The sequence below is a fragment of the Anabrus simplex genome, chromosome 12 (genome assembly GCF_040414725.1).
Source record: "Anabrus simplex isolate iqAnaSimp1 chromosome 12, ASM4041472v1, whole genome shotgun sequence".
NCBI lineage: Eukaryota > Metazoa > Arthropoda > Insecta > Orthoptera > Tettigoniidae > Anabrus > Anabrus simplex.
In genome coordinates, this window is record NC_090276.1 from 58,628,542 (window position 1) to 58,655,759 (window position 27,218).

Below are 27,218 nucleotides of genomic sequence, written 5' to 3' on the forward strand. Positions count from 1 at the left end.
GAACTTCCAGTTCATCTCTGATTATTGAACCATTCGTAAGTTACAACTGTAATGTTCTTGTAAAATGGATAGAAAACGTCCCAGTGGTGCCAGAAAACGTAAGTTCTGTTTGTATGTCGATTTGATAGTGATAATGAGACAAATGTAAAATATGTTTTGCATTATGAAATATTAACATGAAAAATAGAGAAAAATAGTAGTCTATTTCAACACTTTCCTATTCATAAATTTAAATGGAAGTAGTTCTAAAACGACTTCAGTATGCTAGTCTTGCGTGATGTTACGAAGACTGGGCCACACATTTTTAAATAGCCCAGGGCCCCCAAACACCTTAATCCGGCACTGCATGCCACAGTTCAAAAACGTGGTGAATGGGAAGATCAAAGAATGTGGATTGAAAATAAGTGTAGAAAAGAGTAAAACTCGCGTTATGACTAGAGGGGAGAAAGAAGGGAAAGGTCAGATTAGACTTGCAGACAAGCCCCTGGAAGTAGTGGAAACGTTCAAATACCTGGGAGTGAATTAATGGAGAATGCTCGACTGGATGCTGAGATTAATAAGAGGATTCAAGCTGGAAGTTGTTTCTATCATAGTGTAAGAAACATGTTATGGGACAAAGATGTGCCAACGGAAGCAAAGGATACTATGTACAAGATGTATTACGTACCCATAACAACTTACGGAGAAGAAACTTGGACAATGACAAAGAAGGATGAGAGTCGAATACAGGCAGCCGAAATGAAGTTCTTGAGGAGTATGATACAGAATGAGAAAATCCGGGAAGAAATTGGAGTGGTAAAAATGAATAATAAAATAGAGAGGAACCGATTAAGATGGTTTGGGCACATAAAGCGAATGAGTGACGAAAGAATGCCAAAAAAAGTGATGGAAATGCAAATGCAAGGAAGGAGAGGCCGTGGACAACCACGATTGAGATGGAAGGACACAGTCCAATGCAGTATTATAGAAATAAACCTGGACTGGGACACAGTGTTGAAGGAGAAATGATGGAAGGACCGAAGAAAGTGGAGAGGAACCATATTTGCCCCTACCCGGCTACAGCTGGACAAAAGGAAATGATGATGATGATGATGATGATCTTCATATTAAATCTTCAAAAAAATAATGAACATTACAGTACAAAAACTGCAAAATATACATTTTGAGATATGAAAGTGACAAATTACACATCACATATATAAAGACGGAAAATATAATAGGATAAACACAGTGATAGGTTAGTATCAGAGGAGGAAGCAATTCAAAAATATATATCTAAGAGGTCAAGATGGCCTGTCATTGAGTGTTGAAGGCCTGATGAAGCTGGAAAGCAGGAAACAGCTCATTGGGGCTGAGAAGATGGTGAGAAGAGAACAAATTTCTTTAAAGATAACACTGTCTGAAGTTCTGTTCTATTGTTGATCTGTCATGTTCTTATCTTTTGATATGACTTTCCAAGATATTGTTACCTGTACTTTATTCTTGGTGTGGTTTGAGGAACATACGCTGTAATGGATTACATTTTATTTTGCAGCTTTTTGACCACATTGCCGAGTGTCTGGCCAACTTCATGAAGGACCAAGGTGTGGGCACAGAACGTCTGCCATTAGGTTTCACCTTCAGCTTTCCTCTGACTCAGAAGGGTTTGACGAAGGGACTACTGGAGCGTTGGACGAAGGGTTTCAATTGCAGTGGAGTGGTTGGTGAAGATGTCGTCCAGATGCTAAAGGATGCCATTGCTCGGAGAAATGTAAGTTTTAAATAAGAAGTTTGAAATTCTGGGAAATTAGTTTTGTTATTGCCATCCTCCTTATCTTCTCCTCCTGATTCTAAGTGTCAGTGACATGATTTATCTGGTGTAGATGGTTATTCTTTCCTCATAAGTTTGTTATTCTTATTCTTCTTCTTCGGTCTTATTATTATCCTCTTTTTCCTTTTTCTTCTTTTCTTCCTATTTTCCTCTTTTCTTCTTGTTCTTCTTATCTTCTTTTCTCCTTCTTCATTATCTTTTTCTACTTCTTTTTTCCTCCTTTTCATTCTTGTCTTCTTCTTCTTCTACTTCTTTTTCTCATCCTTCTTCTTATTCATGTTCTTATTTTTATCATTTATATATATAATTCGCTGGGGCCATCAAGGACCACGTTAAGTCTTGTTGCATTTGACATTGAACCTGGCCTTCTTTAGAGCCCAAATTTCCCTCATTCTTTGTGAGTTTATTATTATTATTATTATTATTATTATTATTATTATTATTATTATTATTATTATTATTATTATTATTATTATTATTATTATTATTATTATTATCATCTTCTTCTTCCCAATGTATTACGGTCAGCTCATGACATGTATTTTGTCCAGTTTTATGGCCCTATGCCCTTTCGGATGCCAGTTGTATGGAGAGGGACATATTCACTACTGCATGTTTGTGTGGTTGTTAGTAGTGTGGTGTTCTGTTTGCAAATGAAGAGAAATATACTGGGACAAACAAAAACACCCAGTTCCCAAGCCAAAGGAATAAACTACACATACATAAAATCTGCAACATGCTGGGAATTGAACCTGGGACCCACTGAACTGAAGGCCAGTATACAGACAATTGAGCCAATGAGTCGGATGAACTCAGCTTATCCCAGATATTTCTGGTGTCTCTGAAGCCATCCAAGCTCATTTTAGTTTTCAGCAGGGGTTTTAAGACCGGATGCCCTTTCCTGACACCATATGATTTCTGAGATGAAAGTCTCAACCTGGGATCAACAGTGACTTGAACCTCAGCCTTATGGATAAAGAGCTAGCAGCTGTCCCACTGGGCTAATCATGCCCCATTCACCTTAACTTCAATGGTTTAGTTCATGTTTTTAGTACCAATTCCAGAACAAGTCTTTAAAAAAAAAAAAAAAAAAATACAGTTTAACAAGGAATTGTAAGTGGACTAATGTTGTGCAGTCTTGGTAGAGATATTTAAATAAAGCAGGATAAGGGTGATTTATTGTTCTACATATTCATTTTTCAAAGAGAAAATGCATGTGCATTCATTTTCATTAAAGAGTAACAAGGAACTTTTAAAATGAAAATTGCAAACTAGAACAACATATTTCACCGGGCGAGTTGGCCGTGCAGTTAGGGGCGCACAGCTGTGAGCTTGCATCCGTGAGACAGCGGGTTCGAACCCCACTGTCAGCAGCCCTGAAGATGGTTTTCTGTAGTTTCCCATTTTTACACCAGGCAAACGCTGAGGCTGTACCTCAATTAAGGCCACGGCCACTTCCTTGCCACTCCTAGGCCTTTCTTATCCCATCGTCGCCATGAGACCCATCTGTGTCGGTGCGACGTAAAGCAGACTGTAAAAAAAAAGAACATATTTCACTATAAGAAATGGGAAGAGACGAACAATACTGACAGATCATGTCAACTACAGAACACAATGACAATTCAGCATCGGAAGAGAGAGCAGTAGAGGGGAGTGAATAATCGTGAAAACACAGGACTCGGACAACCTTCACTCCTTCAAACCCTGCTATCTTCAAATAGATACGCTCTCTTTTCATCAAGTCCACTTCTTTTTCATCCTCTTTTTTTTTCAGCCCTGACTTCTAAAAGGATCTCTATGCAGAACAGGGATTGATGTTTCTGTTGCTGTCACTTGTCACTCTAATCCCATTATGTATTACTCCTCATGTTCCTATACTTTTGTACATGACTGAGTTAAGCAACAAAGGCAGTACTGATTTTTTGTAAAAAAAGAAAAACATTTATCTGGCTTTCTCCTTATCGCACATTTCCTACAGCAAGAGTAGTGGTGCTGGTGATTATTGTTTTAAGAGGAAGAACAACTCTATAAAACACTAATCAGAGAGGAAAAACTGGAAAGGTACTGACACTTTGGAAAATGAAGGCATCGGTCAAAGGAAGACAAGAACCATAAAGGGCGTGGAAATGAAAGAATCCTCCATACTGTTGGAGTCAGAAAAGAACAAGAGTTGACCAAGGGAGGTTGGATAAGATAGATGAAAGTGAAGAGCCTGACACAAGTAACTGGAAGCAATGCCAGGACTCACCTAAGCGTCCCATGGTCGCCAGCCCACGCTCCCAAGTTAAGAGCCCCTGAGGCCCCATTCGTCGCCTCTTAAGACAGGCAGGGGATACCATGCGTGTTACTCTATCACCCACACCCACAGGGGAGCCTACAGCGAGACTGGAGATCTTGGCAATTATGATGTCCACTGCCCTGACAGTCGGGCAACAAGGGCTGTAGTCGAGAGTATACATGGGTATATGCCGTATGCCCCCTTTGCCTTTTGATTTCTTGCAGATACCTTCTACTTAAGCTTCTTTGTATTTTTTGTCGGCGAGTTTTAACTCTCCAGCTACGCTCGTAATCGTTCAGATTGATGAATGACATTGTCACCACTGTTCGTTGCTTTTGGTCTCCAGCCTTACGTTCATACATTCAGATACTTCACCAGTTGGCAGATTTAAGCCTGGAAGACGTGGCTGCAAAACCACCGTACTGCAACATACACCAATTCATGAGTTTGTTCCAGTGAAAAGTGTGATTGCAAATGAAAAGAGGCACCGTAGATCGTAGCTGGAAGTAGTTCTAAGTAGAAAACTACTGTGTAAGCAAATTATGATTTTCAAACTAGTGCATTCAAATATGGATTTCTTCTTTGTCATAGAATATCTTCTTTGTGCCTGATTTATGCCAATCTGAGGGATTTTTGTTGTAACTAGCTGTAACTGACTAATTTTAAACATCATGATAGTTTTGCATCCGGGATTTGTCATGCCCTGTCTTCAGTGGTGTATGCTGGGATCAAGACGTGAAGTACCATTATACTTAGGCTACCCCTCTCCCCTGCCTTTTCGATAATTGGTTTAGTGAAGGTCAAGTCCTAAGCGTTTTGAGCCATTGGAGAAGCCTGCTGTGTTCTCAAGGCTGTTTCACAAGCTACTGCTAGGCCTCTGTCGCTACCAGTACTCAGCGCCTGATCAGTGGATAGAATGCTACAGTGGCTACATGGAAAGAATGCTTGCCTTTGGTCCGATGGTCCCAGTTCAATTCTTGGGATCAACCCCCTCATACTCCTAATTCCTATGACTTGGGGATTGGGTGTATGTGACACCTTTGCCATTTATTTCATCCTCATTGGGTCGCCACCAAGCCTTTCCAGAGACTATGATGCACTGTTATTATCATCATATTAAAATGTAGAACTTTACAACATTACCTGCAGTTGTACACGTCATTCACCGGTTTAATAGCTCCCTCGGTAGATCGATGATGGTGTCCGATCCATGATCACGGTTTTGATTCCAAGCAATAAAAGAGAACACTAACCCTAAAAGATTGCATTTCATTTTAGTAGATGTACCTATAAAAAAGAAAATTATATTAGTCCTCTAACAGCAACCCTGGTGTCTTCCTACAAGGATGTAGAAGTAGGCGAGTGTGAAATGCCAGCAACCGACCTTAATAGCTGCAGTCGCTTAAGTGCGGCCAGTATCCAGTATTCGGGAGATAGTGGGTTCGAACCCCACTGTCGATAGCCCTGAAGATGGTTTTCCATGGTTTCCCATTTTCACACCAGGCAACTGTTGGGGCTGGGGCTGTGCCTTAATTAAGGCCACGGCTGCTTCCTTCCTATTCCTAGGCCTTTCCTATCCCATCGTTGCCATAAGACCTATCTGTGTCGGTGAGACGTAAAACAAATAGGAAAAAAAACAAAAAAAAAACAAAACAAAACAGCACTCTGTTATCTATATAATTAAGTCAGAAGTATGAGGTCAGAAAGTATATACGATGAGGAAGACATGGTTGTTTGGAATCGAACTCGTGATCATGGATCGGACACCACCACCAATCTGCCAAGGAAGATGATAAACCAGTGAGTGATGGGTACAACCATTGGTAATGATGTAAATATTTACGTTTTAATTTTATAATAATAATGATAATAATTAATAATAATAATAATACGTGTCTTCTGGAAAGCCTTGGTGGTGACGTAATAAGGATGGAGTGAATTGCGAAGATGTCATGAACAGCCAGTCCCCAAGCCAGGGAAATTAAGAGCACGAGGAGGTTGATTCCGAGGACGATGTGGGGTAGGCTTACCATTTTAAACTATCAGCAATTTATCTGCATTTGCAAGAATAGTTTATCCAGTACCTGTTTTATATAGTTCAGCCTTTTTACAAAAGTAACCCCACACAGTCAAGCATGTTATACACTGTAACTTCAAACTATAATTGTTCTGTAAACAGTACTACTACTGAAATACACAAATAATTTTAACAACTATAAACAATCGGTAAGATGTCTTGTTCATGCAACAGCAAACACGTGCACTACATGGGCCGAAGCGTTTGTTCCGAGTCTTCTGGAGAACTTTGAGTCGGTGAGCTCTCTCCTTCCTTAGCAGTGGCAGGGCGAGTGGCGATCTGAAGGACCGAAGCCTTGCCCACCTATCCCCTCGGTTCACGCACCTGTTATGGAATATTCATCAGCATGGCACGCGAGGTGAGGCGAGGGCAGAGGGACACAGAGCCTGGACTGTGATATCGGTCTCCGATGCCTTGCACTAAAAAATACGAGTGACTTTTTTTCTCATCGCTTTCAAGTTTTGTAAATAGAACAATGTGTCAGATGCTTACATTATAATGTGAGTTAGATTTCCATCTTTCTCATCTGAGGTTTGGACTTCACAGATAGCCGTGGTAGCCCTCAGTATACGCCACTGCCTGTCTTAGAATATACCCTGTAAAAATTTTGGGACTGCAGTGCTACGGGCAACAGAAACCAGCTGTTCAGGGGAAAAGAATAAATAAAACTAGTATTGGAATTGATGAAGGGAGAGCTCATGTGTGAACATATTTGTTATGTTAAAAAATATATATATATATATCTGTTCCTCTAAGTGTCTCCTACTGATCTCTCTGCACATGCTGACCTTACAAGAGTTAGTCAGTTAGTACACTTCGTCAAAGTTAGTATTTACAAGTAAGTAATATGTTCTTGACTGAGGGTTTGGTGTGTGAATGTGAGAACAGCCTGGCCCTGTCTTTTCAGGACCTGCAGTTGGATGTTATGGGAGTGCTGAATGACACTACTGGCACTCTAATGTCTTGTGCTCATAAACAGTCTTACTGCCGAGTTGGTCTGATCATTGGTAAGTTCCTAATTGGGTCCACTGTGTGAATGAGGGGTCTGGATGACTGAACTAGAATACAGAATTTTCCCTTTCAGATCAACCCAGCTGAAGGATGACGATACACACAACTGTCTTTCTGTGTTCTGTTTCTACTACATCATGATGTGCTCTGTTATATTCTAGGATGTGGCGATCGATGTCTGTGGAATCCTCAACGACACGACAGGAACACTCATGTCGTGTGCTTGGAAGAATCACAACTGTAGAATTGGCCTCATCGTCGGTATGTTAGCGAATAGCTCCCCTAATTGCTACGTGTGGCCTTCGTTCTTGTATTTGCCTCTTCATTTGTAACCTTTCTTCTCTTACTAGCTCACTGCTTCTGTTACTTATCTTCAGAGTGAAACTGTACAATGACAAATGTGTATCGCCGAGATAAGAAATCGCATTGTAATTACTTATATGGAAGGATTAATAACTTGCAAACCATTGAGGTTGACCAGGGGAGATTGTATAGAAATAATAATTAATGCATATTTTTTAAATGTGAAATAACCACCACTGTGTGTTAGTTTTTAATCACTGCTTTGGAGAATTTATTTCCTTATTCATTTTGCCTCATGGCTGAGGCATCGTGACTCATGATTCAGCCGTTTAGCTAATGAGAGAATTTTTATTCATGAAAAGATACTCTGCTTATGATTAAAAATATGTTTAAATAAAAATTCTTATTAGTAAAATCTTACAAAAATCATACTTTAATTTTAAATGTAATAACGTAATGGACCTTTCCTCTTTTCACTGGAAAATTCCTTTAAACAGTTCTCAATTCAGAATTTTTTATGAAACACTATAAATAGACAGAAAAGTAAATGCGTAATAAAACAAGACCAGTCACAACACCTGCTTTTTATTTTTGGGGATTATCGTCCAATTCTTGAATAAATCTCGCTTTTTCTTCTAGATATACATTTTTGTTTTGTCGCTCATGACTGGAGAACACTCGCTAATGAACTGCCTGTATTGGTGTGAAAATGAATAAACTTTTATTCCTATATTACATAGCATGAATTATGTAGCCTATTGTAGTAAAATGTCACCTTGCAGTATTTGTCTCCCTTTGTATTCCAGCAGGCTGTAGTATAGCTTCTCTCTTCTTTTTAGGCTAGTTCCATTTTGTTGTGCAATAATGTACATACTGCATTCTGAGGGCAAGAATAAAATAACAATGCATACAAAATATGTTACGCATAAACGAAAATTCAATTAAATCAGTTACATTTAACTTAGGAAAACGTGCTTAATGCAATACTGTTTCGCTTATACTTGTAACAACCTACGTTTAATTCAAAACTACGTACAAGTAGGTTTCGTATAGACCAGTTTCAACTGCATAATGGATATAAATTAAATTAGGTACAAAAAGAATATGGGTGTATTACTACAAATTCAAGTTTTGTCTAAGTACACTTGTATGGTTTCACTTCCATGAAGTTCATAAATTTCCTTTCCAGGTGATGGTGGTGGTAGTAGTTTATTTCCTATTCTGCTGTTCTTTGCTGCACATCCTTTTTTTCTGTTCTAATTATTCTTTGTTTTCTTTGTGTATTCTTTCAGTTGCCAAGTGTAAATATTGTTAACTTTTTCTCACTTGTCACTCGCATTTAGCATGTGGTTTTTATCTGTTGCATATATTCATTCTGTGCAGGAATTGGTTTGAGATGTTATGTCATGTCATTCCATATTACCGAGGCCATATAAATCATATCCTTATTTGTACACTTGACTCTTCGTGAAAGATTACCACAGTCTAAAGCTAGAGTAACCAGAATTTCCTAGCACCCTATCTCCACTTAAGCGGTGCCTCATACTGAGGCCCATTTCTTCAGTAATTCTAACTGTAACCATACTGAATGTTTTGGAAAGGTAGCACAGTAGGACTTCTGTTTCCTTCCGGTGTTGCAGTGTGGGAACCATGGAGGCTGCGCTCCCAAGTGCTGTTACTGAAGTCCATCAAAGTCAGTCAGAACTCTTTATAATTCTGAATGCAGTCTTTGGTGAAACATCGGGACAATCTCATGCCCCTGGATCACGGCGCATGAGCCCAGAAAATACAGACAGGATTTGTAACGCCAGCCATGAAGGCCTCGACTGCTAACCGCAAATTATATTTCGGTATTAATAATCTTGACCATTTTTGGTTCCCATGAGATCCATATTGACTATTAATTTTCAACAGCATTTAAGAAACAGGGCTAATAATGGTCTGTCTGTCAATACAATTGATCTTACTACTTATTTAATTCATACTACGATGGTACATGCATCGAGAAATAGATCTGTTCTCTTCTTCAGAGATAATAGCATGTCAAAATCCTTAGGGAGATACTTACATTTTTAACATGTAAAACCTTTAATGAATGTGACTTATTAAAATATCTACATTGAAAAACATATTAAAATCTCAACCATTCTGTTTCATGTCGTTGTCTAAAACATATCTTAAATTTTCTTTCTTGAGAACAATTCTTCAATATTAAAATCCAATTTTTGAATTTTTTTGAATGCTATTATCTGAAACTCTTGTTGAATTTTTCAAAATTTGATATCTAAAAAGCAATTAACAAATGCCTATGTTTATATTTGACACGTGGTTCCTTTCTTCTTGTTCAAGAACCGATGAGGTGAAACGAAAAGATCATATACTTTATGCCAGCCCCAAAACAGATCTTCTTTTACTACAATGAAAAGAGATTACTTTTAGAAAAAGTACATAAAAGTAAATAAATTAACAAAAAAAGAGACACACTGTTCCAAGCAGTACAAAATTACATTTTCAAAATTTTAAATTCGTGCGATCTGTGTGTCAAGTGGGCTGGATAGGTATTATGAATCAAGTAAGTAGTAATATTAATTGGATAATCAATTCTATTGACAGGCAGACCAATATTAGCCTTGTTTCTTGCAGGTTGATGAAAATATTCATTAATATTAAAAAGCAGGATTTTTTAAGGAGCTCAGTTCTTCACGCAGCCCACAAACAAAATATTTGGTGTTAGTTCCCCTTGCACCAACTAAGAGTTTTCTGACCTCAATATCCTCATGACCGTAAGGGCTTTTATAATAAGGGATGGCCGGTCATAGATATATTTTCTTCTCTCTGTCAACCTCTTCGGGCTGACATTGATGCGACTCGAACCAGAGGGTCGGATCTACTGTATACACTTTCTTGGTTCTGGGATTGAAGGCAATCTTGTTGTTGCAGTGGATGCTACTGTCGCCTGCTAAAGCATGGACTTCTTCATACGTGTTAAATGCACTTTTCTGTAACACTGATTTTGTGGTGTCTGTAGTTACAAAGTGTTTCACCATGCGGCCGGGATCGCAAAACAAGTGAAGAGTCTCAATCTTCTTGTGGCATCGTCTACAATGGTTATTATTGTGGGTGCGACTTGTAATGTTTACTCTTTTAATACATACACTATCTTATTAGAAGAAAGTTATCATCAGTTACCACTGATCTGTATTTAGGGCAGCTGCCCAGAGGTGGCAGATTCCCTATCTGTTGTTTAAATACAGAATTTCACAAATTTTTGTGCTGTCATTTTCCCGTTACGCTGTGAAAACCAAAGAGAGTCCCCGCTAACCCACTCTGTGTCCATTTGAATTAATAAATGATAATTTTCACCTTTGCCTTTTCCCCTTTTATCTTGACCCCCTGTGGGTGGGGGACACAACTGAATAATAAACCCACGGTATCCCCAGCCTGTTGTAATAGGTGACTAAGAGAGACAACCAAGGAAGGATTGAATTAGAACCATGAAACTACTTGGTATTAGACCATCACATGGGGAAAACCATGTCTTGTCTTTACTTGCGAGTAGTAGCACTATATGCGGAACACCATGGGCTTAAATCGCCTGTGATTAGTACCATTGTGAGATACACCGCGGGTTTGGGTGTTACCTGTCATTAGTACCACTATATAAGCGACACTGTGGGTCTGCGTTGCCTGTGATTAATACACCTAGGTGAGGAACACCATGGGTTTGTGTTGCCTACCAGTGGCGCCATTATGTGAGAAACACCATAGGTCTGCGACGTACAATGCTTGTGAGTAGTATCATAACATTTGGAACACCGCGAGTCTACGCTATTCTTGATTAGTACCATAACTCAAGAAATACTATCTTTCTACTTCACTAGCGATAAGTACCATTATGAGGAGCCATTGACCTGGATTTTGGACCCCTTTGGACAACAAGAATCATCGATTCAAAATTATGCTTTGTAAGCAGTTCCTTGGTCAATAATACAAATTTTTCAATATAGTTTCTGGGAAGGTGGGGCATTGCGGATCGGATCCACTGATTGTTGTAAGTTTATAATCATTGTTCATCATCATCTTTTTGAATAGCCATTGGATCGATTTTTGGAATTTTTTAAATTTTAATTTTTTATCCTTTCATTCTTCATTATCACGTTTTAAATTCTAGTCAGTCGATGAATTTTGGACTTTTAAATTGTCATCGTATTTTGTCTCGTTTTGCACCATTAGGGGCTGATGACCAAGATGTTAGGCCCCTTTAAACAACAATAATCATCATCATCATCATCATCATCATCATCATCAACCTTTTATCTTCAACTGAAATGGTGAGTTTACAAATTTATATGCCACCGTTTTACCGTATTGCTGTGAAAACCAAAATGACCATCCCCTTGATCGTAAAAGTAATTTTTAGCTTCTTCTCTTCCCCCTTTTATCTAATCTGTATACATTGACAAGTTTTGGCAATATTTATACTCTTCATTTATCATTTCAGCTTTTTACTGATCTTGCATGAGTAGTGTGTGTGGGTATGTTGTGTGTGAAGCTATCTTGCATGTACCAGTAATACACATTCTTCTCTAGCATACTTCTGAAATATGCACAAATTAATCCACTGTGTTTAATGTTGTAAATAAAGATTGGGGTTGGTTTCATACTGTCGCAGCATACTTGGGTGCATTTTTACCTTACATGATAGGTTGTGTTCTATAAAGACGACTTAAAAAAGGCATTTAAAGTTAAAAACTTCATCACTGATCCGTATTGAACTAATAGTTACAATGCTAAAAAGAGAAAAATGTTCCACCTTTTCAATACAATAACACTGTTGTACGAATCAATGTAGCAACATATTTAATTTATTAAGGGACCGGTTTTGACATCTGTCCATGTCATCATCAGCCTACACAAAAATGGCAAGAAGTTAACACAATTGTAGCACTTATGATACTGCATCATTTTTTTTAACCTCAAGATCAGCAAGAGTGCTCCAGAACCTCTACATGAACTTCTATTTTTAATTCAAGAAAAGTGTCATAAGTGCTACAATTGTGTTAACTTCTTGCCATTTTTGTGTAGGCTGATGATGACATGGACAGATGTCGAAACCAGTCCCTTAATAAATTAAATATGTTGCTACATTGATTCGTGCAACAGTGTTATTGTATTGAAAAGGTGGAACATTTTTCTCTTTTTAGCATTAAAAAAGGTAGTTGCTGTAAAAGAAAATATAGAGCAGGTCAGTAAAAGAAAGTTTCATCTTGCCCTTGAAAAGTTCTGGTATTCCCAACTCTAGCATACAGAGCAAAAACTGTAAGGAAATGAATTTTGTGTATTGTCTACACCTACAAAGTAATAACAGTGGACAGATACAATTACAAGTATGAAACAAACTTCAGGTTGTTGAAACTAATTTTGCCTGCAATTGCCCTGTTGTGTTGCTGTTAATATAATGATAAAAAAAAATATCTAATATGATCTTTCTTCATCTAGATTGTTGGGTTTACTTTTGGAAATTCTGCCTCTCTTGCCAACAGATCATTTACAGTGAGCTATTTTAGATTTGAAGTTTTGTCTTAATCTCAGGAACTCACTGTTTTGTACCTATTTTCTTTCTTAGTCATTCTATTAACTGATCAGTCCTTTTTCTTTGCTCACACATGTATCTAGTGAATTATTTCTGCATGTCTCTCCCTTTAGGTACTGGCAGTAATGCATGTTACGTTGAGAGGATAGAAAATGCAGAATTGTTCGATGGCGATCGTTCCAAACCCTACGTCATTATCAACACAGAGTGGGGCGCATTTGGAGATAATGGCAGATTGGACTTCATCCGTACTGAATTTGACAGGGAAATTGACGAATATTCCATCAACAAGGGAAAGCAGCTGTAAGTTCCTGACAAATTATTCTATTTCATAAGTTAGTTTTCTCTAGAAATGAACAAAGAACCCTTCTCCTCCCCCATTTGATTCACTCGACTGGTGTTTACAGCTTGAAGCGCCAGTCTTGCCGCAGACAAGTCCCGCTTGTACACCAAACCCACATGAAACTTAACAGGGGGACGTGGAGTTTGGTTTAGGTCCCATTCACGTAGTGGATTACCTCAAAGTGACATAGGAATAACTAGAGAAAATCTTACAAGAGTAGTCAGAGAGGAATGTGTATCAGTCCTTTTTCTTTGCTCACACATGTTTAAAACGTTAAACAAATAGTGGCAAATGTTTCTTTTAGAAACAAATAAACAGTGTTTCTAGCAGGAATCAAGAGATATGGCAGTGTCTTCTTAGGTGACTACTTCATCCCCCCAAATTAATGAATATAACAAAGTCATCTCTATAATATAATTCATGATTACAGCCCAGTAAGCTCGGGGAAAAGCCAGAAGCTATGGGAAAAGTTGTGGAAAATGTTAGATGTAACCGTTGGTGGGGCCTCATATCGCATTCTTAGGAAATGGATAATTTCTTAAAAAGGCTTGTTTAATGTAATGGTTTTCCCTCATTTTTCTTGCACAGCACTGATGCTACCACTTTCAGAATTTCTTTGGCTGTTAGGAGATGTAGGGAAGCGACATCTTCATCATCCAAATAATATTCTTCCTGAACTGGATTATTTCCAGATAATCACTTGCTTCCTCAGGTGGTAGAAATTTTCCCCAGGGGCTCTTAACTTATGAGCGAGGGTTGGCGACCACGAGGCTCTTAGCTGAGTCCTGGCATTGCTTCCACTTACATGTGACAGGCTCCTCACTTTCATTTATCCTATTTCACCTCCCTTGGCCAACTCTTGTTCTTTTTCGACACTGATGGTATTAGGTGTCGAGGTCTAGGGAGTCTTTCATTTTCAAGCCCTTCCTAGCCCTTGTCTTTTTTTGGCCGATACCTTCATTTTTCAAAGTATCGGACCCCTTCCACTTTTTTCCCTCCAATTTGTGTTTATAGAGGATGGTTGCCCTGTTGTACTTTCTGTTAAAACAATCACCAGCACTACCACCACTGATAGAAATGTACCATTCCTACTTCCTGAAAACAAAACACCATTCATTAATAAGAATAATTCACATGTATGTGTACCTTAGTGAAAAACTGTGCATGATCCCAATTTCTTATAGATAGGACACTCATTGTAATTGAAGAGAGTTTCAATGTCCTGGAGAAGGTGAGGTTCCAAACAAATGACCATTCCCTTCATATACGTAGCAGTTGGAATGAATGTAGTTATAGGACTCGTGTGCATAACATCAGAACAGGTAAATGGATAGGAACACATCCACACAGAGACTGACCAACAGAGAGGGGAAACATCTTCATTGACCTTTCCCCTCATCCATCAGTTCTTCCAGATCTGGAAACCACACGAATTAACTCATCTGAAGCTGCGTCCATTCAGTCACTACTGATCTACATTTAGGGCAGTCGCCCAGGAGACAGATTCATTATCAGTCATTTACCTAGCTTTTTCTTAAATGTTTTCAAAGAACTTGGAAATTTATGAAATATTTTCCGTGATAATTTATTGCAGTCCTTTACTCCTTATCCTATAAATTAATATTTGCCCTTATTTGTCCTCTTGAATTCCAACTTTATCTTCATATAATGATCTTTCCTCCTAAGTTTATTCGTCTAATAATGTCATTCTCTCCACTGACATAGTCAAGCATCTCGTCTCCTTATTCCCAAGTCTTCCCCGAAATCACCTAGAACAAATTGTGCTGCTTTCCTTTGGATCTCTTCTATTTCTCAATTAAAGTAGTCCTGGTGACAGTCCCATACACTAGAACCATACTGTAACTGCGGTCTTATCAGAGACTTAAATGCCCTTTCCTTTACATCCTTTGTACAACCCCTAAATACCCTCATAAACATGTGAAGAGATCTGTAACCTTTCTTAACCTCATTTATATGATTACCCCAATGATGATCATTCCTTATATAAACACCTAGGTATTTGCAGTATTCCCCATGAGATGCTACCACCCTGTCAACATAGTAATTAAAACTGAGAGGACTTTTCTTCTTGGTAAAACTTACAACTTGACTTTTCATTCCATTTACCATCATACTACTGTCCGCTGATCTCACAGCATTGTCTATGCTCCCTTCAGTCGCTCGCAGTCATACAGCTCATTTGTTAGTCTATACAGTACAGTATAACATCATCTGCAAATAACCTTATCTGTGATTGCAGTTCTTTACGAGCACCATTTATATATCATTACACAATCAGATAACACTTCACCCACTCTAATTCTCTGAGTTCTATTTTCTAGAAAGTTAACCCCCATTCAACCACTCTTTTGTCTAGTGTTTTTCATGTTTGTCTTTCTCTTCTTTCTACTTGTTTCTGTCATCTTTCCTCACTTTAATGGTTTTAATTACTGTATTTGTGTAGTAGAGACATTGAGAGAATGAGGAGTTCTGTAGATTTTGTGTAAGAAACTGTTACCATCCTCAGTGTTGCTCACTTTCAGAATTCACGAGATTGTAATACTCCCCTATGTTTTCAACTCATTTTCTGTATATTTCAGGCATGAGAAGATGATCTCCGGTATGTACATGGGTGAGCTTGTGAGGCTGGTCCTGGTGAAGCTCACGAAAAACAAGCTGTTATTTGGAGGTCAAGGATCAGACCTGCTGTACAAACGAGGCAACTTCTTCACAAAATACGTGTCCGAGATTGAAAGGTAATAACATAAACTCAATTACTATTATAATAATAATAATTTTTTTTTGTGAGGGAGCATGGAAAATCTTTCATAAGACGCTTGTGAGGGTCTACACTCAACAAGTGTGTGCAGAATCTTACCCACTAAAAACCACACTCCCTTTTCCCACAACGTTTATCTCCGCCCCAGAAACCGCTCTCGCATTACTTCAGGACGGATGTCGTGCTTAATGCATCTTGTGCTTCATCTTCCTTCTTCTACTTTACTGTCTGTCGTAATCATCCAGGTCCTTCTTCTTCTGACGTAGAATATTTTCTACGTAGACCGCCATCTAGTCCCAATCTCTTGACTTTGTACATTACTGACACGATCCCTTCTGGTGTCAATTCTCCCTGCATAACTTCTAAGCATCTTCTTTGTGGCAGCCAATGAACACACACAAAGAAAGTATGTAATACGTCATCGATATCACTGCAGTATATGCACACCGGACTAGTTGCTAGCCCTAGTCTATGAAGAAATATCCGGAAGTATCCATGACCTGTCAAGAGCTGTGTGATATAGTAGTTCACTTCACCATGATTTCGGCCATCCTATACGCCCAGAGAAGGTATCAGTCTTTTCGTCCATTTCCCTCTAGAATCATCTTCCCATCTTGTTTGCCATCATTGCATTCTGCGACTAAGAGCCAAAGCCTTTGTCCTTTTCCTTCCTAGCTCTTCTTGTGTGAGCCAAATTTCTTGTCTTCTGAAAGCCAATAAGTCAATAGGAGCTACTGCTGCTACTACTAGAATTGCAGGTTCTAATACTGTACGATATGCGCAAGCAATTCGTAAAGCTGCTCTCCGTTGTACAGCTGCAATTCTTGTCCAGCTATTTCTGGCAGAGTGCAGCCCTTGTAAGACAAACCCTCTGACAAGGATGGACGGCATCTGCCATGTGTAGCTAAACCGCATGTTATTGTGGTGGAGGATAGTGTTATGTGTGGTGTGTGAGTTGCAGGGATGTTGGGGTTAGCACAAACACCCAACTCCCGTGCCATTGGAATTAACCAATGAAGATTAAACTCCCCGATCCGGCGGGAATTGAACCTGGGACCCTCTGAACCAAAGGCTAGTACGCTGACCATTCAGCCAATGAGTCTGACAACTCAATTACTGGATGATGATGATGATAATGATATTTGAATATTAACTGAAATTGTATGCTGGTATATGCCTATGATTGAAATTCATTTCTTAGGAAAGTATTTACGTTATATTTTTCCTAGAATTGTTTTTTTCCTTTGCCCAGTATATGCTAAGAGATGTTAGGTACAGAACAGACTTGGCCAACCAGACACAGCCATTCGAATTGAATGTTTAGCTTTCATGAATACATTGTACTGGAGGTAGCATGGTTTTGCTTGTAAAGTGACAGTTCGTAAAATGCCTGAACATTGTCTCGCCTACGTTGTCGGTGCCCGAGAGAACAGCTGATGCAATACGACCACGGCACACAGCCCTCATAAAATGCAGTACCATGCTCGTAAAAGCTCGTGAATCATGAGTGAAAACAAATACACTAAAAGTTCAAAGATGCTGTATGCTCTTATTGACAACATCCGACACTAGAACGAGAACATTATTGAGAATAAAAAGAATGAGGAAATAACAATTACTCGCAGATCATGGCCGGCATAAGAAGGAGGTTATGGCCTATAAAGAAGTCACTTTCTTGCCACTTGCCTGTCCCGAACTACACTGAGACATAGTATACACAGACATACTCGATACACTAACCAAAACACGGATGTAAATAAAACTATAGCTACACTGAACTATTCAATGACCAGGCAAGTTGGCCGTGCGGTTAGGGGTGCTGAGCTTGCGTTCCGGGAGATAGTGGGTTCGAATCCCACTGTCGGCAGCCCTGAAGATGGATTTTCTGTGGTTTCCCATTTTCTCACCAGGCAAATGCTGCCACTGCTTCTTCCTTTCCCCTCCTAGGCCTTTCCTATCCCATTGTCGCCATATGACCTATCTGTGTCGGTGCGACATAAAGCAAATTATAAAAAAGAAAAAAAGACACCTATCTAATGTATTAAAAAAACCTATAGGCTGTTGTACTAACTTATGCTATACGGTAGTATACTACAAATAACAATATGGAAAACGCTAATTACTGAAGAAATTGCAGATTATTATGAACCATAGCAAATAACATGCACACAGAGTGAGATAGCTTAACCACGTGGTGAATGAACACAATACAGTTGGCAGCTAGGTTTTGAGATCGTGCTCAACCGACGAAAATCTGTACAAATAGCAGCTTGGGATCGGTTGGATGTTTGTGTTTCCGTGCACAACCACCAGATAGAGCCGAAATTGGCCATAATGTTCAGTATAGGTTGTATCGATCTCGGACAGTTCATCAAGATTAATAAAATTGCAAATAATTTAGGATTTCTCTTTCACAAGCCTTGCAAGCAAAGAAACATTGTTGTAATTTTTATTTTAAGTGTTGATGGTCTGGTTAATTAAGTGGAATGATAAACTGTCCTCCTTCAATGCAAAGTGATATGCATCTCTCGTTTGTTTTGTTACAGCGATAAGAAGGGCTCGTACACAAATTGCCGGCTTGTGCTGGAAGAACTCGGTCTCAGCCACGCTTCCGACCAGGACTGCAGCAACGTCAGATACGTCTGCCAGTGTGTCTCCACTCGTGCAGCACACCTATCCTCTGCGGGGGTTGCCACCCTCCTGAACAAAATGGGTCAGACTCCTGTCACTGTTGGCATCGACGGTTCGGTGTACCGTTACCACCCACACTTTCATAATCTCATGATGGAGAAGATTGGGCACCTAGCAAACCCTGAAATTGAGGTAAATGTTCAGTCTGTATATTTAGACCTTAAGTTCTTAGGCACCTGTACATATTAACCCTAGAACTGCTGCAGGTTTACCTATCAAATGCTGCAGTTATTTTCAATATACACCATAAAAATAAAATCATGCCTGTAATCACATATTAATCGTAATAAATCCATATTATACACCAATAGAAAGCTGAAAGGCTGTTCTACATGAAGATGACAGAAATATTGTTACGACTTTTAACTATCGTACAAATACAATTATAAATTATTTGAACAAAGGGATTTGTTGAAATATTTTGCTCTAAGAAAATAATTTCTGATAGATAATTTATTCCTGAAACATGTGATTCTGAAAACCTCAAGCATGTTCTTTCATATTCCCCCACAGTTCTTCACTTTTCATTTTGAATGCTAAGTAAAACTCCATTTATTTTCTCAAAACGGATTTTGAATTATTATTTTTTTCACAAATTTCGAACCTACAGCTTAGTTTTCTTAGTTCAGTTTCTTTTTTCCTGTGTTGTGATCAAAATCCATAACAGTCTATAAAAATATCAACAGTTCACACTTATCCCTTCACTGGTTTCTTCAAATATTGACGTACTGCCAATAATAACATAACCAACACGGACTTGAACATCATTCTGGTTATCAGAATTTTCCATTACAGTACTTCCAATGCACCTTGTAATTTGCTGTCACTTTCACTACTTTCAGGAGTAATTTCCTCATCAGAATTAACACTATAATCACTGTCACCATCAGCACTGTCACTAAGATCTTCATAAATCAAGCGCTTGAATTCAGAATCTTCAACAAAGTGGGCTGCCATCTTGATTCTAAGAACATATGAAAGTACTTTAATTTCTACAGCTAAATAAACTTGTCCAGATTGTCTCTTGTTTTTCAAAGACTTTCAAAAGCGAAAGTAGAAGTATCAGTATTCAGCTGATATCTATATTAGTGCTGTCTTTCAGAAAAATGGTCCTCAGTTCTAGAGTTAAGGCAGGTCCAAACTTGTTGGGTATTTCAGTTTCGTATCAGTGTGAACGGTACCCTGCGTCATCATTCCATTGCAAAATGTTGATAACGGTGATAGGTAACTGCAGGTTTGCTCACTTAGCAATCTTTTGCTGTTGCATCAAAGGGACGACTTGCACTGCAGACGTGCTAGTATGGATGTCCATGCGTTACATCGCACTGTTGCTACTCTGTGCTATTCATATTTTCCACTCGGTGTTTATATTCCAAATGGAGTGGAATAAGCAGTGCGTGAGTTCAAGAAGAGGGACGTGATATGGAAGCCCCAAAACACCGAACATTTTAACCCATTCAAGTTGCAATAAATGGCCACATTGTTGACTGTGGACTCAGATTTAATTTGCCTGCCTGTAGTTTGAGTGTATCTGTAACACAAAAACATGCTTAAAATACTAACGAATTACGATAATTCACTCAAATTTCGCATTCATGCCGTTGAACGTTGTGACTCACCCACACATCATTCCTTGAAAACGTTTCTTTTAAAATAATTTCAAAAAGTTTGGACAGTGGGCAAACTCTAAATTTTTTGCAAGTATTTCTGAATCACAGCTGTATCCACGAAATGGAGATATATATATATTGTCTTTATTCTCCAATTACTAATCATTATAGTTCTTTTGTGTCACCAGCCGCCAGTGTTTGGAAGGGCCTAGCATGACGCTTTCAGTCACACTTTTTCTTTCTTTCACTTACACTAGAGTAATTTTCTCTGTCGCTATCACAACCCTCAAACTTGGATTCATTTTCCAAAATGTCATTATTGCCATAATCTATATAGGTATATAAAACAAGAGTTTTGTCTGTACATTGCTCAGAATTTGAAAATAATGTTATTTTTGTAGTGGTCATGTCCACAGTAACAAGGAAATGCACTTTTTACTTTTCCATAATTTCCATCTATGTATGTACGCATTGCAAAAAAACGGCTCAGGAGAATTTAATGAAAATCAGTATGTAAAGTCGAGAAATGAGCCACTACAATCTAGGCTATAAATAATTTTTTCACGCTGAGTGAAATGGTAGTTTAGGGGAAGGCATAAAATTTAATTCTCAAATATTTGTGTTATTAGTGGTCCTATCGATAAAAACTACATGACTGAAGGTATACAGAATTGCATTTCCGCCCCAGCTTGATTGTTACTGATGGTAGGTAAGGCCTACCATTACAATGAAAATTCCGTAATCCAGTCTTCACTTACGGAAAGACGTTTGGTGACTTCCCCGTTGCGTTTCTAGGGTAATGGTAAGAGCTATGCTATGTAATACAAACTTACAACGTGTACACCACCTAATCTAGAAATCTGTATGCAGTGTAGAATTCCGTAGCGAAGCACGGGTACATCAGCTAGTCACCATATAAAAGACTGTCTATAAGCACTTTCAAACTCTCGTCATTCCTGCGATGCCGATACTACTGCATAATGAATACCGATGAAAATAAACTGTTATTCAACAATCCCAGTGTCACACAGAAATACAGACAGCATTGTTTACCAACGGTACATACCTCTAGTTCTCCGCAGTGTGTATTGTGAGAACTTACTCTGCAAAGGGAATCTAATATACGAAGATAAGTGAGATACTGTGTCATTGCGGGCAGAGCTTATCATTTGATTCTTGCATCTAAACACCATACGCGACCACAGCTCATCAAATTTTGTGCATGGGTTAGTAAAATAAAAAAGTGGGACTCGTGGGAGGAGATAACAAACAAAGACTGTAAAAGATAAATAGAATACTTTCTGGCTTTGTTGAGGGGAGGGAGAGAGAGAGGGAGAATTAAGAAACATACTGATACTCAAACGGGAAAAGGTGATTATAGCGAAATTAAATTTAAATAGCAAAGCACGCTTTTATTATTACCGTATCATGTAATTCAACTGGTAGGATTGTTACTCCTATTTTTCTTTGATGGTTATGAATTTCATGTTTTTGGTCCGTATTGAACTGAGAATAATATATAAGTAATAATAATAACAACGTAAACGTTTCCACCTTTTCATTACAATATATTCACAAAATTACAAATTACACGGTACTAGTTTCGACCCATCTAGGGGTCATCATCAGCCGTATTGGAGCAAAGATCATTTGTGGCGAAATCGTAAGAAAATGTTATTTTAAAGAATAACAAGTGAAATGAGATGTTATTATGGTAATAGTTAATAATACAAGGAATATACATACTAAGAGGTTTTTAACAAAGAATAAAGTATAAATGGGGTGTTGTAAAAATTATAATCATGGAAATCAGTAAGTTCTTGTATTGAAATGAAATATGGCTTAGGAAGAGGACTTAAGGTGGGGCTGAAGGGTGCGGGAGAAAGTGTAATTGTCTTGGAAAAGTACCTTTGATTAAATTTAGGATTGAGTTTAGGTTGGCTGCATTATTGTTTCTGAGGAAAGTGATAAATAGATCGAAGAGTATGTTGGGTTTCTCTGAGATTTCATTGAGATTGTGACTGGCATTAAAGTATTGGTCTAGGTGTATGTAGTAATTTTCCATTATGTTGAGTAAAGGGCCCTTGTTTGCTAATATGAGGATATCCATGTCTTGTTCAAAATTGGTGAAATTATGGTTATAATCTTGCATGTGTTGGCCGATGGCTGAAAACCTGTTGTATTTTATATATATATATTTTATATACACCAAAATTGACAACGAATTCAAAAACATTCTCTTTTGGGCCAGATATGTCGACGATGTTTTTGTAATCATGAATGAGAAATCAATTAACGCACCCACCACCCTCTTAAGACTCAACAATATTGATCCTCATATCAAATTCACACTAGAATCCGAATCAAATCAAAAAATCAACTTTCTAGATTTAACCATCACTAGAAACTCAGATTCTTTCAGTTATAAAATTTTTAGAAAACCCACTCAAACAGCCTCCACCATTCGCCAAAATTCAGTGCACCCCCAGTCCCACAAACGAGCCACATACAACAGCCTAGTTCACCGAGCCTTCAGCATACCTATGTCCAATAAAGATCTAAAAAACGAACTCAACACAATCCGCGGAATCGCAAAATTCAACGGCTACAGCAATCATTTTATAGAAAGGATAATCAATAAACACAAACATCGCCCAAAAACTACCCTCAAAAAAGAAATAACCAAACCTCTAACATTTTCCACCTTCACGTTCAACAATGATATCTACAAGTTAACCAACATCTTTAAGAAACAAGGCGTTAAAATAGCCTTCAAAACCAACAATAAGAACATGAACGTTTTATACAATACTTCACACATCAACAAGACCAGCAGTTTTTTTAAATCAGGAGTTTATAGGATCAAATGTACCACCTGTAAAATAACCTACATCGGGCAAACCGGGAGAAACTTCATTATCAGATACCATGAGCACACTAACGCAATAAAATACAACAGGTTTTCAGCCATTGGCCAACACATGCAAGATTATAACCATAATTTCACCAATATTGAACAAGACATGGATATCCTCGTATTAGCAAACAAGGGCCCTTTACTCAACATAATGGAAAATTACTACATACACCTAGACCAATACTTTAATGCCAGTCACAATCTCAATGAAATCTCAGAGAAACCCAACATACTCTTCGATCTATTTATCACTTTCCTCAGAAACAATAATGCAGCCAACCTAAAATTTAATCAAAGGTACTTTTCCAAGACAATTACACTTTCTCCCGCACCCTTCAGCCCCACCTTAAGCCCTCTTCCTAAGCCATATTTCATTTCAATACAAGAACTTACTGATTTCCATGATTATAATTTTTACAACACCCCATTTATACTTTATTCTTTGTTAAAAACCTCTTAGTATGTATATTCCTTGTATTATTAACTATTACCATAATAACATCTCATTTCACTTGTTATTCTTTAAAATAACATTTTCTTACGATTTCGCCACAAATGATCTTTGCTCCAATACGGCTGATGATGACTCCTAGATGGGTCGAAACTAGTACCATGTAATTTGTAATTTTGTGAATATATTGTAGTATTGAAAAGGTGGAAACGTTTACGTTGTTATTATTACTTATATATTATCCTATTTTTCTGTTGCATGGATTTGATAAGAGTTGTCAGATATGGATGCACATGGATGATACGATAGAGGAAAATTCTCATGTTGTGTTGTATCCTATTGCCGTATTATATGCAACGGAGATACGATATGGGAGTATGCAACAAGTTGGGACCCACTTTTAGTAGACAGTAGCATTACACAGACTAGCTCCTGTCTCCAATGTCCAATCCAGTCAACCAATCAAAAGCTGTCTATACACACAGTCTTGTTATTGTTTCCATACCCTGCACCTAGGATACATATGACCTTTTTGGTCTCATCATCAATTGCACGTTATAAATTAAAAAAAAAAAACTCATCATCAATGCAAAAAAAACCAAGGTACTTGCTCAGCCTGTACCAGGGACTAACATTCTAGAATTTAACATTACCATCCTAAACACCAAAGTAGAACAAGTAGACCACTTCACTTACCTTGGGAGTATCTTGTCAGAGAGCTGTAATTCAGAACAGAATGTGGAAAATAGGCTTTGTGCTGCCCATGTGGCCTTTGGCCGACTATCACACAGTCTTCAGGAATGAAAACCTTACAATTCGCAGAAAACTAATGTTGTACCAGGCTGTAGTCATCTCTAAACTTCTCTAGGGCTGCGAAATGTGGACTTCATACCGCCGTGACATCAGAAAGCTGGAGCGCTTTCACCAGTAAAAATTACGCTCCACCATGAACGTCAAGTGGGAAAACTGTCTGCAATGTTGAAGTTCTCGAGAAAGCATGTGCTAAGAGTGTAGAAGCATTGGTTGTTAGCCATCGCCTCAGATAGGCAGGACGTGCGCCTTATAAATGACACCAGACTACCACGCCAGATCCTCTATGGTGAACTTATCTATGGTTCAAGACCAAGAGGTGCTCCTCGGAGACGTTTCAAAGACCAACTGAAACAAACATTAAAGATGGCAGAAATAAACCCACAAACCTGGGAAACGCTTGCCAAGGACCGTTTACTTTGGCAGCAAAGTTGCTGTGCCTCAGTTGAACACTTCGAACAAGAATGCCGCAGAAATGAAGATATTAAGCGACACGAACGTGAACTTCGCCGAACCCAGCCAAGATCTCGCCCGTCCCTCGGCTGCATGATTTGTGGATGTATGTTCTACCCAAGCATTGGCCTGTACAGTCACCGGAAGTTTAAACACAAACTGCTGTGAATTGAAGGGAGCTATTAACCAGGAAAACTGTAAACTCGGAAACAAGTAACTGCCGACGACGACGACCCTGCACCTACATTCACATGCTTTTTAAAAATAAATTCCTCAGTGTAGTGCACTCGGACATCTTCATAGCTTCTTTGTTCTAACATTCTGCTTCAGTTTTCTTCACTAATACTTCAGCTGTCTTATTCTGATGAAGCTGACAACCAATATACTTGTAGAATTCAGTCCAAAGATTTTAAATATAAAAATAGAACAGGAAGATACAAACAGACACATACTAGGGTAAATACAATAACAAGTCAGTGTGCGAAAAGGGAGCAACAGAAAAGACAAGGACAACAACAGTCTCCATCTGTTGTCCTCCTCTTGGTATTAATCATCATTTTCATTTCCCCATGTCCAGCTCCTGCCAGGTCAAGGTGTTGGTAGTTCTCCTCCACCGTTGCCTCTCCTTCCACCATTCCTCTTTAGTAATTGTATTCCATTCCAGTCTTCCTTTTCCTTACATTGTTCTTGACACAGTCCATCCATCTTGCTCCGGGCCTCCCTCTTGCCCTCTTTCTCTCTATCTTAGCCTCCAACACTTGTTTTGGTATTCTTCCCTTCTCCATCCTGTAACTTAGTTGGTTTTTTTTTACCCCTATCTCTTTTCTGGCCCCAACATTTCATGCTCTGTCACCCCATGTCTTCCCTACCATACTCCTCAGGAATGTTATCTCACTGCCTGAATTTCACTCTCATCCTTTGCTCCAAGTCTCTGGTGTATACATTAATGTAGGGGTATAGTACATCCTGTACCTAGGAACTTCTTTGTTCTACACCAGCTTTCTTACATTTTGGCAGAACGTATTCCCCCCCTTGTATCCTTCTGCTGAACTCCTTATCCCCCCCTGTAGGTTGCCTTTATTTTCTTTCATCCATAACCATTATAAATATAAGTAGAGACAATACAATTCAAGTGTAAATATTTTGGTATTCATCCTATTGAATATATTTTTTTCATTAAATATCACTGAATTTTGTAAGCAAGTACGAAAATAAAAGTTTTACAAAAACCATTAAAAATTCTCCTCTGTTTCAGTTTGACATAATGCTGTCGGAGGATGGTAGTGGTCGTGGGGCAGCGTTGGTAGCAGCAGTGGCCTGTCGGGAGAAGACTTCTCAACAAGAAGCTAATGGATCTGGAGACTCAGTTGACTCAGTTAATTCAAGCACAGGGCGGTGAGCTTGGCGCCCCGCAACTAGCCCCCAAGTTAACAGACGTGTAAATTAGAAAAGTTTTGTACATATTAGACAGTCTGGGCTCCTCTAGTGGAGGACCCCTCTTCCTTGATGCTAAACGGACCATTCGTCACGCATGAATATAGGAAACGAAAGCCATGAACGTACGTTAGTGAAGTTCCTGCGGAAAATGATATTTTATCAATCCACGCGTTGTATCATAGTGCTACTGTGAATGAGTGAGAGTCCAGGAAAAGTGGATATTTATTTCAAGATTCTACAGCGACTCTTGCAATGAATACAAGGTTTTAATTTCTATAATAGACATGGACATTTGAATCTTTAATCAGGTATCTCAAATTCGTGAACAGTTGTTCAGTCATATTTGTAAAGAAATACATTTCCATACCATGTTTCTTGGGATTTACATTTACTCCTTTGTCCTTATCCATGTTATACAGTGAAGGAGAAATTACCTTGCGACTGACTGTTCAAGATACACTGTTGCCACACTTCCTCGCTCCAAGACTGTCTTCTGAGCTAGTGGCTTCAGTCCCTACATCACAGAGCTTGAGCTGTCATTACCAAGAAAAATGACTTCGCTATCAGTTACGCGTTCATTACTTCGCAGAGTTACTGTATTTTGAGGGAACGACTGTGAGAGAGGAAAATCGTGGGAGAAATCTGCAGTTTAAAT

The 27,218-nt window shown here is 38.6% G+C and overlaps 1 protein-coding gene across 5 annotated transcripts in view; it reads left to right on the forward strand.

The window, feature by feature from the left end:
- The window catches only part of Hex-A (Hexokinase A), a 433,593-nt gene extending 406,656 nt beyond the window's left edge, over nt 1-26,937 (forward strand). For 4 of the 5 annotated variants that reach the window (XM_067156505.2, XM_067156502.2, XM_067156507.2 and 1 more), the window contains exons 4-9: nt 1,535-1,750; nt 7,338-7,437; nt 13,186-13,375; nt 16,016-16,171; nt 18,741-19,017; nt 26,382-26,937. In XM_067156505.2, the coding sequence (XP_067012606.2) occupies nt 1,535-1,750; nt 7,338-7,437; nt 13,186-13,375; nt 16,016-16,171; nt 18,741-19,017; nt 26,382-26,525 (1,083 nt within the window). In that variant the 3' untranslated portion in view covers nt 26,526-26,937. Of the gene's footprint in view, nt 1-1,534; nt 1,751-7,072; nt 7,173-7,337; nt 7,438-13,185; nt 13,376-16,015; nt 16,172-18,740; nt 19,018-26,381 lie in introns of all 5 variants that reach the window. The other variant, XM_067156503.2, reaches the window with a different exon arrangement.
- The last annotated feature ends 281 nt before the right edge of the window (nt 26,938-27,218 follow it).